The sequence below is a fragment of the Schistocerca serialis genome, chromosome 3 (assembly GCF_023864345.2).
Source record: "Schistocerca serialis cubense isolate TAMUIC-IGC-003099 chromosome 3, iqSchSeri2.2, whole genome shotgun sequence".
Lineage (NCBI taxonomy): Eukaryota > Metazoa > Arthropoda > Insecta > Orthoptera > Acrididae > Schistocerca > Schistocerca serialis.
The window spans coordinates 216,002,275-216,019,498 of NC_064640.1; the positions used below are offsets into that span (position 1 = coordinate 216,002,275).

Here is a 17,224-nt window from a genome sequence, read left to right on the forward strand (position 1 = left end):
TTTGACTGATAAAGTCGTCCTTTTTTTGAGGTATGCAACCATTCAGATTTGGTGTATAGTAATTCCTTGGAAACGTCTTGATCGCTATGTAGTTCACTTATGACGTGTTTTGAATAATCATCATCAGACAAAATATGCTTAGAAAAGCTCATACAAGTAAAATTTACTCTCTTATGTGCAATTGCCATTAAGCATCTTTTGAAAATATGCGTAACAGCAGTTGCACAACAAACAAAGGTTCCCCTCCACTGGACTCTTTGACAGCTGACCAAACATTCAAAATAAAACAATCAGAGCACATAACATTACTGATGGCCTCTCTTCCAGCTGTCTGCGCCCATTTTTTCACCCCCTTCCTTCACAGACTGTGTAGTTATTGCTTAAGGTACCCTAATCGTGCATGAAGGTTATAGATTATAACTTTCTGTTACTCTATCAATTTATCTGAACTATCTATACTGCAGCTTCAGGTGAATTCCTTGTTTGATTCCCAACTAGTCTCCCCACTACATTTACCAGATGAAACTACACTAGACTCTCACTAATCCGGTCCTCAGTATTCCGGCTTCTCAGTAATCCGGCGTACATCCAAAAACATGTGCACAATGAATTATTGTGTGCAACAATGCTTAGTTAATCAGTGCTTTATATACTGTATTCGAAATTGTAGCTTTCTTTACAGTTTGGAATCATGTCTTCTAAAAGGAAACATGTTACACTAGACCTCAAGCAGAAACTTGAAATTTTAGATAAGTTAAATTGAGGTTCTTCACAGAAAGCCATTGCTGCTGAGTTTAATGTTCGACGATCATCTATTTATAACATCAAAAAGAAAGATGTTATTCGACAGTACTGAACACAATTTGATAGTGAGTTGGGAAAACGGAAAGTTATGCGGAAGAGTGAGAATGAAGAACTGGAAGTAGCTGTTTATAGATGGGTCATACAACAACACGGTAAAGGAATTCCAGTCAGTGGCCCGATTATAAAGGAAAAATCAGTTGCATTTAACAAACAACTTGGCGGTAGTAACTTGTTTGCAGCGAGCGAAGGTTGGCTATCAAACTGGAAAAAATGACATGGCATTCGGCAGCTGACAGTCACCGGGAAAGTCGCTCAGCTAACGATAAGGATGCTGATGAGTTTGTAAGCAAGATACAGAAGATAATACAGGAAGAAGATTTAACTGCTGATGCCTTGTATAATGCTGATGAAACAGGACTCTTTTACAAGACGCTTCCTTCAAAAACATTAGCTGCCAACAGTGAGAAGGAAGCTCGTGGTTACAAGCAACAGAAACAGCACATAACATTAATGGTGGGTTGTAATGCAAATGGGACTCATAAACTACCACTTATGGGGATTGGAAAAACCCAATGTCCACGCTGTTTTCAACACACTGACATAAATACTCTACCAATGCAGTTTTGTGCTCAGATGAAAACGAGGATGAACAGACAAATATTTTCGCTGTGGTTCCATGAAACATTTGTACCCGCAGTGAGAAAGAAGACAAAGCTTCCACTGACAGCTATCCTTATAATTGACAATGCTCTCAGTCATTCTTCAGACGTTTCTCTAAAGTCCGATGATATGCAAGCACTCTTTCTGCCACCCAATGTGACAGCCCTAATACAGACCATGGACCATGGAATTTTGGAATCAATTAAATGTCATTATCGACATTCACTTCTCATCTCCTTGCTGAATGAAAGTGAGACTATGCTGAAGGTGTGGAAAGCAATTAACATACGTACTGTTGTTTTCTAAGGAGCCGAAGCATGGGATAAAGTGGACAGCGCTACCATAATGAAGAGCTGGAGAAAACTGTAGCCATCCATTGATGCCGAGTTGGATCCAGTAGTGAGTGACACAATGAGCCAGTCAATTTGGAATTATCAATTACTTTGTACACTGACATGTTCTACAACCTTCCAGGAGGAGAAGAATTTGATGATGAAGATATTACTAAGTGGCTGAATGAGGAAAACTGTGATGCGGACCAAACTTTAACAGATGAAGAAATAATCAAAAGCGTGCAAGACAGTAACAATGAAAGTGATGAAGAGCATCACAGTCTTACAGTTACCTATAATCACTAATGGTAACCTTCTTTAACAACAAATATGAAATCCTTTTATAAGTATGCCACTCAACCTTCCTTATTTGTTGAAAAATAACCAAAAACAGACAGAACTTGCCCTTATGTGTGAACAGCAAGCAAAACACAAGCTCAGAAAATACACACTGCAAACAACCGAAACTCACTCTGTATTAGGCTGACAGTAACAATTGTAGTCTGATTATGGTTATATGTTTCACAAGTCATCTAGTTCACCACATCAAAAATTTTGGATGCAGAGCACCATGAGGGAGGGAATTAGGCTGAGCAAAAGTGCATTTAAAACATGCTTCAGTTTCCGACCTCTGCACCACAGTTCATAAGTTCCCACTTTACACCATGTGGCAACTTCTCATTGTGCAACACACTCATAAAATGTTTTCATACTTAAGGGGTTTGTGTACTTATGCGTGGAATGAAATTTTAAGAGATGTTTGTGAATTATGAGGCCCTTTTGGATTAATGTAGAAGAATCCTTCAGAAAATATTGGTGTGAAAAGATTTGGGTAAATCATCACCTTGATTCCTTAGGAGACCTAAAACTGTGTAACATTTAACTTATGTAAGAGTTGTAGATTTCCATTTGGCAATATTTTAAATTACCATCAAAATATGCTGATGGGTTTATGCAGAATCCAACCCCACATTCAGTTACTTGGGCATTTTTCTGACATTGTTCTTCTGTTTATCTTCCATATGAATTCACTGCTGAATTTTGTAGCACTGTGGGAGGAATGGCGCAAGTGAATCATGATAAATGGAAGAAGTTCTGTCTTCTACTTTGATACCTGAGTACTTTTTGGTCCCTGAGCAAACTGTCTATACAATTGAGTACCTACTTCCTTCTCTCCCTTTAAGAGCAAGATAATGTTATACCATTCTGTTGAGCAAAGCACATTGAAATGCATTAAAAAAAGCAAGCTCACGCAGGAGTCAAGAAGGCTTATGGGAACACTCCTTGGTGAAGCATCAGTCCCCCTCCAAACACCTTCTCTCAGCAAGCAGTAACCTCATCATAGGTTCAAAGAGAAGACTCAATAAGAGGAATAGCAGCTAGGAGTAATAATAACATACTGTGTTGGGTAAATACAACAGTCCTGTCACATAGTGTATCATTCTGGTCAGTCTAACTTAAGAAATCTTTATTTTCTCTTCATTTACATATATGTCCGTGTTTTTGAGATCCGTGAGTGTGTAATGAACAGGCTGTATACAGGCAGTCTTGTTGTGCACATCTGGCACAAAGTAACAGAGTTGTAAGGAAGCAGTACGGTACAATGAATCACAGTCAGCACCAGTTTAAATGTCACTCAGTGTCATTGTCATGATAGGTGAGGTCTCTCATGTTGTAAGACCCAGCGCCAGGACTGTTATTTTCTTTTAAGTGTTTGAAGACATACAACCAGCATAGAGTGTCTATAGCTAAAGACCTGGTAACAGTTTGTTGTCTTATGTATCCTGTGTCCCATGACTTCAGCAACACATCAGCAGGAATCAACAAAAAGTTTCCATAAATTAGAACGTCCCTGATCTTTGTTCTTCACACATATCTGGTGAGGGCTGTATCGTTTTTAGTATACATATCTGACATAGTTTGTAGTGGAGGTAAGCGCTGACATGCAACCTGCAAAATTTATCTTGTTCTGTGAATAGAGGTTGTTATATTTTTTTATACATTGTGAAACAATGAGACTTACTATTTACAAGGTAAATCATTTAATTCATTTTACTCATATGCTTAGTCACTTTAATAGAGTGCTGATATGCCCCACTGTATTTTCCCCATTGTTGTCCATTGTCCATACATTCAGGAGTCTCTCTTTCCCCAGTAATGCACTGTCAATGAATTTATAGCTTACCTGATAACTCAAGCAACATGCCAAGTTCATTCTGCCAGTTCAATAATGCACTCTGCAATACTGCGTAATTTTTCCTGTATCAAATCCTTACACATATATTTTTAAGTTACCATCAAGGCTTTCTTAATGTAGCAAGTAGATGTTTGGAAACCATAAGTATGTTGCCTAACTGCTACATTCCGTACAAAGGTGCTAGAAAAAAACGGAAAGAATATTAAAAGACAGCACACCTACATATCCAGAAAGAGCAAAAGGTCAGTCTTCAATTCCAAATCTTCTAAAATCTTGTATCAAAGGACAACTCTGCACAATGGGAAATATACAGCAGAACTAATAAGTAAAAATAATTCTGCAGTTATACAAGAAAATTTCAAATTATACAAAAAATTTCCACCTTACTTTTTCCCCAAAATATGTTACAGCCTCATTGTCCATTTCTCACATCTTCTTTTACAAGCATCTCTCTCTTTCCAAAGATCTCCTTTCATTCTTCCTTCCATTAGTACCATCATTTGTTTTATCTAATTCTATCTTGCTTGTCCCCTTCCTTCTTCTTCATCTTCTCCATTATGGCTGCAGTTCCCATATATTCCCTTGCCAAAAATCTTACTCCTTTCATCTCATGACAGTAGAATAAAGAATACTGAGGAAAGAGGAACTAGTTCTGGTGATGAATGTGACTATTTAAGTCTGTTATTTGCTAAACAAGAGTGTAATAATAGAGAAATTTCAAAAGAATATCTCAGGTAAAACTAACAATAAATAAAATGAACTCACTGATATGGTAAAAAAATGATGACGGCGAGAAAGAAAAGTTTGTATGGAGAAGTTATTCAAATTACATTACTCTGTGGATCAGAAATACCGAAAATGATTTTTTGAGGAGAAGTTGTTTAATACTGAGACTACATCAGAGGGTTAATAATGAAATAAAGTGGAAGAAAGAGATGTCCTAAAAGAAATAGCAGCATAGGCTGAAATGGTATAAGCATACATAGTTTTTGCTAGTTCGTAATTAAATACTACGAACAAGTACTCACTTGATACACACACTAAGGCAGTATCCAAACAGCAGGAACAAAGTTGATCACAACCATGAACAAGAGAATGAGAAGTGGAAAAAAGTCATAAATGTAACGAACAGTAAATAACTGTGTGATAAGGTAACTGCTGTCAATATATACAGTTGTAAACTTGACTTCTTGAGGTGTTGGATGTTCTACCAGTATATCAATTTGTCATAGGAGTGTTGCTAAAATTTTTGGATTTTAAATAAAATTTTTAAATAAACAAGTAATGTTTATTCATAAAATTTCCAGCTTTGAAAAACTGGGTTGTTATAGAAAATGAGAAAAGCAATCAGAGCTACTTCAATAACACCAGCAGTTAGAAATGAGCAATAAACATGACATAAGAATTAGTAGAGCATTGTTGAGACAATAAGGTTTCTTCTGTCCCCACTCAGAAGCAGTGATCCTTTCAATGTGTGGGTTTTTTTTTTTAGGGGGGGGGGGGGCAGTGTAAAAGGTGTATGCCAGGCTTGTCATTTGTAGCTCAAAAATATTTATCACTGGCAGGAAGTTCTGTGGCTTATGAAGGATTGGTATCGTCTCTGAATAGTATTGTTTTAATGAAAAGAGTCGACTTAGATTCACACGCTATAGAATGAGTATTTATGAACAGAGTGGACAATGAAAATTGTCCAATGGATTAATTCAATACTGAAATTTCAACTCTTGTCAAGTAATTGTTCCTGCTAAATATTCTATTTTGTGCGTTATCTAAACAGTTTATTTTACTTTTTTGAAAGAGCATGTTTAGTTTTTTCATCAAAAAATAACTTTTATGCTCATTCTTGTTAGAAAGTAAATATATTTGACTACAAAATGGGCTTCCCTTTCGAAGTGTTTAAGAAAAAGATCACTATAAATTTTACACAAAATCTTTGTATTTGTCTACCAGTTCTAAGAAATAATAAAAGAGAAAGGAAATTAAGGCAACAGTAGAAAATTAAAAACTTAAAAATTCATTCATTGTTTGTATTAGAAATAGAAAGTAGCTGATCTGCTGCCTGTGTCTACATAGTATGCCTTTATCCATTTTGCAGCCCTTGCAGATGGACAACGTAACATGGAAAATTTTAGTTCTCCAAACTTAGTTTTCATACTTTAGCACTGACTATTTGTTATGCCCAAATAGTTGTATGAGCCTTGGTTACAACATAATATTTGAGCAAAATTTCAAAAAATTTGAATCCATAGGAGAATACTAGTGATCCTTTGTAGCATCTCACCCCTCATTACTTTTTAAGAAAAGTAGCAAACAGTATATGGACTAAGTTTTATTTCGATCTTGAAGTGTATAATGCAAAATTCTGAGGGAGTCTTACCTTTATCCGATCTCTGTTCATTGTCTATGTTTATTACTGGAAATAATAGCAATAAAAAACTGAAAATTGGTTATTTCAGGAATCGATTATTTTGAGCAGTTTTAACAGACAAGTTAAACTATATATATATATATATATATATAATTTTTAAAAAAAATCAGTATAACCGAACACCTGTAGTTTCAGGTGCACCTCCAAGGTCGGTTCTATGTGTTACATCCCTCATCTCAGGATGTTTTTAATGGGCATGGGCCACATGCAGAATGTCTAGAATTGACCATGGAGATGCTCCAGACTGAAAATGGAACACCAGATTGTGCCCTGGTGCAGTGGACCAAAGACGGAATGGTTCAGAATGCTCATAGTGGGATTCAGCCACAGACTGAATCCCTAGAACTGACCACAGGGAGAGGAGGCAGTAGGCATAAATAATGGATCTGTTCCTCTCAACTACCAGTCTCAAGTAGCACCTGATGAAGACGATTTACATTGTCAAAATATTGTGCATGGACAGCACTAATATCCAGCAGAACACCTGACACCTCAAGATGTGAACATATTCCAAGGAAGCCTGAATAATTACAATTATAAACCTCACTGGTGTGGGCATACAAGAACAAAGAATAGTGGGACATCAAAAAACGCTTGTACAGAAAAATGAAAGGAAAAGACCAAGGAATCATTGCTGCTAGAAACATTGAGAATACAAATTGTGAGATAAGGTCTGATGCTGTAATATTCTTAATAATATTAATGTCAGTAATATAGCAGATTCTCATGCCTCACACATGTGAGTTGCAAATCAACAATGATGATTATTTGATAATGATATGTATTTTCAAATGTTCTTCCTATGTAGCCTTATATACATCCTCTATTCCATCCAGACTATTGCTACTTTGAGTCTGAAAGTCCAGACATTTCTGGTTGACAGTAATCAAAAACTAACTTGACAGATCTGTAATCTGTTGGGAATAGTATTCAAAAAGGAATTATATTTCTGTAGTAGTTTTGTGTTGGAGCACTTAAGAAACTAGTTTTTATACCACAAAAAATGTTACTTTAAATTAACTGTACATCTTAGCTTCAGGATTTTTTTATTTTTCAGAATGTTACCTGAAAATTATGTCACTTTTGAAGCATACTTTCGGGATGCACTTGCCTTCCTGAAGGAATATGACTGGCTTTATTCATGTCCAGTAACAGAAATTTTGATTAATGATGTTCTGAACAAAATACCCTCTGCATGGTGTGAAGCACTTTTAACTCTTTCAAATGAAGAATTAAATCAGCTCCCTACAGGTTATATTAAGGTTAGTAAATGTTATTCTTTGTCATTCAAGCTTATGCAAGTGTTTTGAGAATATCTTTTTCTTAGTAGGGCAAAATGTTATAAAAGCATGGGAAAACTTATTTGTGCGACTTATCTCTTGGCAGGATGACTGGCCAGATTCACTAAAATATTTCTGCAAAATGTGCCAAAAACTGAAGTCGGTGGTTAAAACATACATTTTAAAGGAAGAGTTATATTGCATTCCTTCTATTATATGCCATCGTTTATCTGAGAAAAAGCTCCATGAAATATGTCATTTGGCTCAAGTTATTCATGACGAGTGTCAATCAGGTGGCATTAGAAGAATCGTTGATTTTGGATCTGGAATGGTAATTACAATTAATATTATCAGTCTTTTCCTAAAGCAGTATCAATTAAATGCTAAGCATTTCTGCTGGAACACTAACTTTTAACTCATTGCAAATGTGACAATATTTGGAGATGTTGTACAGTTACTGTATCTCAAAGTTCGGAATGAAAACATTATTTTCTGTATGACTATCTTTTACAGAATTTTCAACAATGCATGCCTGCTGCTATTGCTTTATGTTTTGTGCTGATTCAGAATCCTTGATGTTCATAAAATAGATTTTAATTACAGTCTGACCTCTAAGACCTACTTGCCCCATATATTTAATGATGTGGTACTTACCTTAAACAAAAGTCTTTCAACTCTCACTGTTAGAGCTGTAGTTGTTGCTGATTGCTTTTGGACTACAATTCGTGTCCTCACCCTTCCAGTTTTAATGGGACCAAGTGAGGTGCCACATTGATTAGGATGTTGTTGTTGTTGTTGTTGTCTTCAGTCCTGTGACTGGTTTGATGCAGCTCTCCATGCTACTCTATTCTGTGCAAGCTTCTTCATCTCCCAGTACCTACAGCAACCTACATCCTTCTGAATCTGCTTAATGTATTCATCTCTTGGTCTCCCTCTATGATTTTTACCCTCCACGCTGCCCTCCAATACCAAATTGGTGATCCCTTGATGCCTCAGAACATGTCCTACCAACCGGTCCCTTCTTCTTGTCAAGTTGTGCCACAAACTTCTCTTCTCCCCAATCCTATTCAATACCTCCTCATTAGTTATGTGATCTACCTTTCTAATCTTCAGCATTCTTCTGTAGCACCACATTTTGAAACACTGTCCACTCCGTTCAACTGCTCTTCCAAGTCCTTTGCTGTCTCTGACAGAATTACAATGTCATCGGCGAACCTCAAAGTTTTTATTTCTTCTCCATGGATTTTAATACCTACTCTGGACTTTTCTTTTGTTTCCTTTACTGCTTGCTCAATATACAGATTGAATAACATCGGGGAGAGGCTACAACCCTGTCTCACTCCCTTCCCAACCGCTGCTTCCCTTTCATGCCCCTCGACTCTTATAACTGTTATCTGGTTTCTGTACAAATTGTAAATAGCCTTTCGCTCCCTGTATTTTACCCCTGCCACCTTTAGAATTTGAAAGAGAGTATTCCAGTCAACATTGTCAAAACCTTACTCTAAGTCTACAAATGCTAGAAACATAGGTTTGCCTTTCCTTAATCTATTTTCTAAGGTAAGTCGTAGGGTCAGTATTGCCTTGCGTGTTCCAACATTTCTACGGAATCCAAACTGATCTTCCCCGAGGTCGACTTCTACCAGTTTTTCCATTCATCTGTAAAGACTTCGCGTTAGTATTTTGCAGCTGTGACTTATTAAACTGATAGTTCGGTAATTTTCACATCTGTCAGCACCTGCTTTCTTTGGGATTGGAATTATTATATTCTTCTTGAAGTCTGAGGGTATTTCGCCTGTCTCATACATCTTGCTCACCAGATGGTAGAGTTTTGTCAGGACTAGCTCTCCCAAGGCCATCAGTAGTTCCAATGGAATGTTGTCTACTCCCGGGGCCTTGTTTCGACTCAGGTCTTTCAGTGCTCTGTCAAACTCTTCATGCAGTCTTGTATCTCCCATTTCATCTTCAGCCACATCCTCTTCCATTTCCTTAATCTTGTCCCTTGTATAGACCCTCTATATACTCCTTCCACCTTTGTGCTTTCCCTTCTTTGCTTAGAACTGGGTTTCCATCTGAGGTCTTGATATTCATGCACATGGTTCTCTTTTCACCAAAGGTCTCTTTAATTTTCCTGTAGGCAGTATCTATCTTACCCCTAGTGATATATGCCTCTACATCCTTACATTTGTCCTCTAGCCATCCCTGCTTAGCCATTTTGCACTTCCTGTTGATCACATTTTTGAGACGTTTGTAGCCCTTTTTGCCTGCTTCATTTACTGCATTTTTGTATTGTCTCCTTTCATCAATTAAATTCGATATTTCTTCTGTTACCCAAGAATTTGTACTATCCCTCATCTTTTTACCTACTCGATCCTCTGCTGCCTTCACTACTTCATCCCTCAAAGCTACCCATTCTTCTTCTACTGTATTTCTTTCCCCCATTCCCGTCAATTGTTCCCTTATGCTCTCCCTGAAACTCTGTATAACCTCTGGTTCTTTCAGTTTATCCAGGTCCCATCTCCTTAAATTCCCACCTTTTTGCAGTTTCTTCAGTTTTAATCTACGGTTCATAACCAATAGATTGTGGTCAGAGTCCACATCTGCCCCTGGAAATGTCTTACAATTTAAAATTTGGTCCGTAAATCACTGTCTTACCATTATATAATGTATCTGATACCTTCTAGTACCTCCAGGCTTCTTCCATGTATACAACCTTCTTTTATGGTTAAGTGTTAGCTATGATTAAGTTATGCTCTGTGCAAAATTCTACCAGGCGGCTTCCTCTTTCATTTCTTCCCCCCAATCTATATTCACCTACTACATTTCCTTCTCTGCCTTTTCCTACTATTGAATTCCAGTCACCCATGACTATTAAATTTTCGTCTCCCTTCACTACCTGAATAATTTCTTTTATCTCATCATACATTTCACAAATTCCTTCATCATTTGGAGAGCTAGTTGGCATATAAACTTGTACTACTGTAGTAGGCATGGGCTTCATGTCTATCTTGGCCACAATAATGCATTCACTAAGCTCTTTGTAGTAGCTTACCCGTAATCCTATTTTTTTTATTCATTATTAAACCTACTCTTGCATTACCCCTATTTGATTTTGTATTTATAACCCTGTATTCACCTGACCAAAAGTGTTATTCCTCCTGCCACCGAACTTCACTATTCCCACTATATCTAACTTTAACCTATCCATTTCCCTTTTTAAATTTTCTAACCTACCTGCCTGATTAAGGGATCTGACGTTCCACGCTCCGATCTGTAGAACGCCAGTTTTCTTTCTCCTGATAACGACGTCCTCCTTAGCATTCCCTGCCCGGAGATCCGAATGGGGGACTATTTTACCTCCGGAATATTTTACCCAAGAGGACGCCATCATCATTTAACCATACAGTAAAGCTGCATGCCCTCGGGAAAAATTTTGGCTTGCTTTCAGCCGTTTGCAGTACCAGCACAGCAAGGCCATTTTGTTTAGTGTTACAAGGCCAGATCAGTCAATCATCCAGACTGTTGCCCCTGCAACTACTGAAAAGGCTGCTGGCCCCCTTCAGGAACCATGTTTGTCTGGCCTCTCAACAGATACCCCTCCGTTGTGGTTGCACCTATGGTACAGCCATCTGTATCGCTGTGGCGCGCAAGCCTCCCCACCAACGGCAAGGTCCATGGTTCATGGGGGGGTTTTCTGCATAGACATGAACAAAGTTGTTCATTGACATGGTTTTGTATTGTGCAACACATCTGATGAATATTATATTCCACCTTGGGAATCATTTCTGTAAGTTGGGACTATCTGTAAGAGAACGCAAGAAGTTTTTCTGTTTTTCTGAGGGGGTGACTTACTTATTTAATGTTATGTTTGTAATGTATTCCTCTGGTAATTTAAGAATTACCTCCAAAGTACATGAAGATGGCCATGTTGTCGAGTACTGTATTTCTTCATGATGTACAATAGACTGGAAACTGTTTGCTTCCAATGTGTGCTGAATTTGGTTTTGTGAATATGCAGGCTGTTAGAATTGGAAACAATGCGGACAGAGTGCACAGTATATCAACACATTATACAGGCTACAACTTGTAATCTGCAAATATAGACCAGTTTGAGTAGGCCTGCAGTAGATGTTTTGTCCCAGCATTTCATTGTCTTTTCTTCATAACAACACACCAATAAAAGGAATGTGCCAGTTTCTTCTGTCTTAAACTGAATATCTGGATGGAGCTATTAGATGCTGAATATAGTGTCACTACTACATTAGACCGCATTGCAGATGGGGTCATCCTTGCAAGTACTGGTCATTAAATAAAAGATTTGTTGAAATAAGCAGATTTGTAAGTAATACCACAATATCCAACCCAAAGTTTCTACCAGTGAGCCATGAACAGCATGTAAATAAAGAAACTTCATTAAAACTAAATAAAAGTTGTGACAGTTGTAGTTACATCTTCTTTAGTTTGTCTGCAAAATATGAATATGTGGTTGCAGTTTCCTACTAGAGGACCGAGTAATAACGTAAAACATTTGGCTGAACTGTGAATCAACACATTAATGTTGCTAAAAATAGGAAGGAAAGAAAATTAAGAGTTTAACATCCCATTGACAGTGCACTCATTAAAGACAGAGTACACAAGCTCAGATTTTGAAAGGATGGGAAGGAAATTGGCCATACACTTTTTAACACACAGACGGCCAAGTGGCCACTGCCGGCCACAGCAGAGCCTTAATGCTGAACAATGTGTGCCTGGTCTGGCAGTGTAATATCTGTCACTAAGCATGTGGCAGTCAACATGTTAGAGAAACCATTCCAGTATTTGCCAGGATCAATTTAGCAAAGTCCTGCAAGACCAAAACCTGGATGGCCAGATAGGGATTTGAACCATCACACTCAAAATAAGGTGAATTGAAACTCTTTGTTTTTTTATCTTTGTGAAACTTTTAGAGGCCATGGACATTGTACAGGAACAAACTTGCACAAACCCTTAGTAACATTGTCAGGAACTAAGCATCTTCTCTGAATCATACCATTTCTGCCATTATTTAATCTGTTTATTGCACAACCACCAGATAATATGTAATCTTGACACTATATTTGAAATAATAATGTTTTGTCAGTGTTTAAAATGACAATACCTACTCTTCTCTCAATGCTTAGAGGGCTACTGCTTCTGCTAAGGAGATGTTGAATTTTGTAGATGCAATTGGACTCGTAATTCAGATGTGTCATACAGTCTAAGATCTTTACAACAATTGCCAGCTTCATACATGCATGGGGCAATTCTCCCTGCAGTAGCTGAGTATTGCCTTAGCATGGCGTATCACATTATGTACAAGAAGACTGAGGTTGTAATCTTCCTTCCTCAACTATATTGTAAAGGCAGAGTAAAAATCCACACAATGGATTATTTCGTTAATACAGATTCGAATTCTACCTCAATCTACTGCGAGTCTTGATCTTTATGTTGTTAGATACCAAATTTCTGATGGTGGCCCTGCTGAAGTGTAGTGGATAACTCAGCTGGTAACAAAGTTTGGTTTTGATACCAACCACAGCAGCATCATAAATGTGGTAGCAACATTCTTATGCACGCATGACATCTCGTCATCTATTACATATGAACAGCTCCGTAATCCAGACCACCAATTGCTGCATAATGCTGTAAATATTTGACTGCTTTTCTATTTACTTTGCATTTCTGATACTAGATATTTTGAAACGTGTTTCACAGAGACATTATTTTACTGTTCACATTTATGTGAAGTAACAATGAATGTCCAGTATATCAGTTCGATCTACCCAGCAACATTATTAGAGTATATTCCATGGATCACTTTCTCAACTATCTTTTGTTCATCTATTTTTAAAATACTGACAATATTCTCAGAGTGACAATACCTTGACTACAAACATTGGGTTGACCTGTGATGGATTAATGTATTAATTTTTGTTGCACCTGAAGATGCAGCTGTAAGCTGTGAGACGAAGTTTGGTAGATTAAAACCACATCTAACCAGCTGTCAGCGGTGTTTTCATTTATGATGATCATGACTTTTATTTGGGTTTTTCTTCACGTTGAAAAGATTGTATGTATTATAACCTCAGAGTTTTTGTGGCAGAACCTACACAGTAAATAACTGTGCACATCAAGTTACATTTGATGATTTATCTGTTTGTGAGTGAAGCAGCAGGTATTTCTTGATGCATGACATTGTTCAAAAACTGTTTCAGACGGTGCAAGTTCAATAATTTATTTCTTATCCTACACAGTATGCACTCTCCAGCAGTATGTAGAGAGAGAGAGAGTGTGTGTGTGTGTGCGTGTGTGTGTGTGTGTGTGTGTGTGTGTGTGTGTGTGTGCGTGTGCGTGTGCGTGCGCGTGCGTGCGTGCGTGCGCGCGACTGAACACTGACACTGAGCTCAAAAATGCACTGATATGCAGCTTCAAAATACTTCTCATGAACTTTTTTGTTTCTTTGCAGGGATATGTTGGCCAGTTACTTCATGCAAAATATGGATACACTGTGCTGGGTTTAGAAGCTAGGCCTGAACTGGTTGAGGCAGCTGCCAAACGTCAAACAAAAATTTGCTCAGCTGCACAAGTAGTTTACACCACAGTTGAAATAAATTCAGATACTGAAGGGAACATTGCACAAATAATTGAAGATAAGATGCCCCCCGATTGTTTGTACAAGTGTCATTCTGACTGGCCTGGGGGTAATATCATATATAATCTGAAATCTGCCAAGAAAAACAAACATTCTAGTGAAAAGAGCAAAATGGGAATTATTTCTAAAGGACAGAGTGGAAGTAAAGGATTAATTAAAATCACAGAATCTAGAACAACTGATCATTGTTGTGAAACGAACTATGGTCCCTCAAAGGATAAGACCAAATATGACAACATGGGACACATCAATGTAAATACCGCAAATGATGGAAGAGTTTATTCACAAGAAACTGAAAGTAATGTGACCTCACTATGTGCTGATAACCCAGCAAAGGTATCCAATAAACCAGATAGTGGAAGAACTATAAAAAGAGAGGCTCAGGACTCTGTCTGTTTGATTGGACTTCATGCATGTGCTGACCTCAGTGCAAATGCAGCAAAGATATTTGCAATGGTCCCTACAATCAGACGTTTGATAATTGTTCCATGTTGTTATCATAAGATGTCAGCAACAACCTCTTCACAAAGAGAAGATATATATCACCAACCAAACTTGGCTCTGACCGAAAACTTCAAAAGACCTAGTGTAAAAAGTACAAAGCAAGAGAAAATTAATTTTTTTCCAATGAGCAGTACTTTAAAACAGTGCATTAAAGAATTTCCTTCCAAATTTCATGTTGTCTTGCAGAAACCTTTCTTGAGACTTGCAGCTCAAGAGACAGGGATTAGATGGAAGTCCACTTCAAAAGAAGTTCACGAAATCCATGCCTTAAATCTAATGGCTCGAGCAGTATTATACCTATGTGCTTATGAAGGTAATACAACATTTTTCATATTTAGGTACCATCTGCATACTGTTTGTTGTTGTTGTTATTGTTGTTGTTGTGGTCTTCAGTCCTGTGACTGGTTTGATGCAGCTCTCCATGCTACTCTATTCTGTGCAAGCTTCTTCATCTCCCAGTACCTACTGCAACCTACATCCTTCTGAATCTGCTTAATGTATTCATCTCTTGGTCTCCCTCTATGATTTTTACCCTCCACACTGCCCTCCAATACCAAATTGGTGATCCCTTGATGCCTCAGAACATGTCCTACCAACCGGTCCCTTCTTCTTGTCAAGTTGTGCCACAAACTTCTCTTCTCCCCAATCCTATTCAATACCTCCTCATTAGTTATGTGATCTACCCTTCTAATCTTCAGCATTCTTCTGTAGCACCACATTTCGAAAGCTTCTATTCTCTTCTTGTCCAAACTATTTATCATCCACGTTTCACTTCCGTACATGGCTACACTCCATACAAATACTTTCAGAAAAGACTTCCTGACACTTAAATCTATACTCGATGTTAATAAATTTCTCTTCTTCAGAAACGCTTTCCTTGCCATTGCCAGTCTATATTTTATATCCTTTCTACTTTGACCATCATCAGTTCTTTTGCTCCCCAGATAGCAAAACTCCTTTACTACTTTAAGTGTCTCATTTCCTAATCTAATTCCCTCAGCATCACCCAACTTAATTCGACTACATTCCATTATCCTCGTTTTGCTTTTGTTGATGTTCATCTTATATCCTCCTTTTAAGACACTGTCCATTCCGTTCAACTGCTCTTCCAAGTCCTTTGCTGTCTCTGACAGAATTACAATGTCATCAGCGAACCTCAAAGTTTTTATTTCTTCTCCGTGGATTTTAATAGCTACTCTGAATTTTATTTTTGTTTCCTTTACTGCTTGCTCAATATACAGATTGAATAACATCGGGGAGAGGGTACAACCCTGTCTCACTCCCTTCCCAACCACTGCTTCCCTTTCATGTCCCTCGAGTCATATAACTGCCATCTGGTTTCTGTACAAATTGAAAATGCCTTTCGCTCCCTGTATTTTACCCCTGCCACCTTCAGAATTTGAAAGAGGGTATTTCAGTCAACATGGTCAACTTCTGAAATAACATTGTAAATATAACTTGCAGTTATTAATTATATTGCCTTCAGTTACTCAGTAATTTATGTATTTTCTCTCTTTGCAGCAATAATTTCTGTAGAATTTATGGTGCCATACTGTTTCTCTGATGACAGTGTCAAAATTTTGTTTAATAAGTTTATGAGGCAATTTTGTTCTAAATTTTCACCCAGTTATTGGCTGTGGACCTTTGTGTCATATCTATTCATTGCAATACTGGATGTTGTTAAGAAAATGTGACAATCTACATCTACATGGATACTCTGCAAATCACATTTAAGTGCCTGGCAGAGGGTTCATCGAACCACCTTCACAATTCTCTATTATTCCAATCTTGTATAGCGCACGGAAAGAATGAACACCTATATCTTTCCGTACGAGCTCTGATTTCTCTTATTTTATTGTGGTGATCGTTCCGCCCTATTTAGGTCATTGTCGACAAAATATTTTCACATTTTGAGGAGAAAGTTGGTGATTGGAATTTTGTGAGAAGATTCCGTCGCAACGAAAAACGCCTTTCTTCTAGTGATTTCCAGCCCAAATCCCATATCATTTCTGTGAAACTCTCTCCCATATTTCGTGATAATAAAAAACGTGCTGCCTTTCTTTGAACTTTTTTGATGTACACCGTCAGTCCTATCTGGTAAGGATCCCACACTGCACAGCAGTATTCTAAAAGAGGACAGACAAGCGTAGTGTAGGCAGTCTCCTTAGGAGGTCTGTTACGTTTTCTAAGTGTCCTGCCAATAAAACGCAGTCTTTGGTTAGCCTTCCCCACAACATTTTCTGTGTGTTCTTTCCAATTTAAGTTGTTCGCAATTGTAATACCTAGGTATTTAGTTGAATTTACGGCTTTTATATTAGACTGATTTAACATGTAACCAAAGTTAAACGAGTT

At 37.7% G+C, this 17,224-nt stretch overlaps 1 protein-coding gene across 1 annotated transcript in view; it reads left to right on the forward strand.

Moving 5' to 3' along the window:
- Positions 1-17,224, forward strand: part of LOC126469940 (presequence protease, mitochondrial) — a 92,903-nt gene that overhangs the window by 69,668 nt on the left and 6,011 nt on the right. Inside the window, exons 3-5 of the mRNA XM_050097344.1 lie at positions 7,479-7,683; positions 7,808-8,032; positions 14,183-15,185. Coding sequence (XP_049953301.1) covers positions 7,480-7,683; positions 7,808-8,032; positions 14,183-15,185 — 1,432 coding nt within the window. The 5' untranslated portion in view covers position 7,479. The remainder of the gene's footprint in view (positions 1-7,478; positions 7,684-7,807; positions 8,033-14,182; positions 15,186-17,224) is intronic.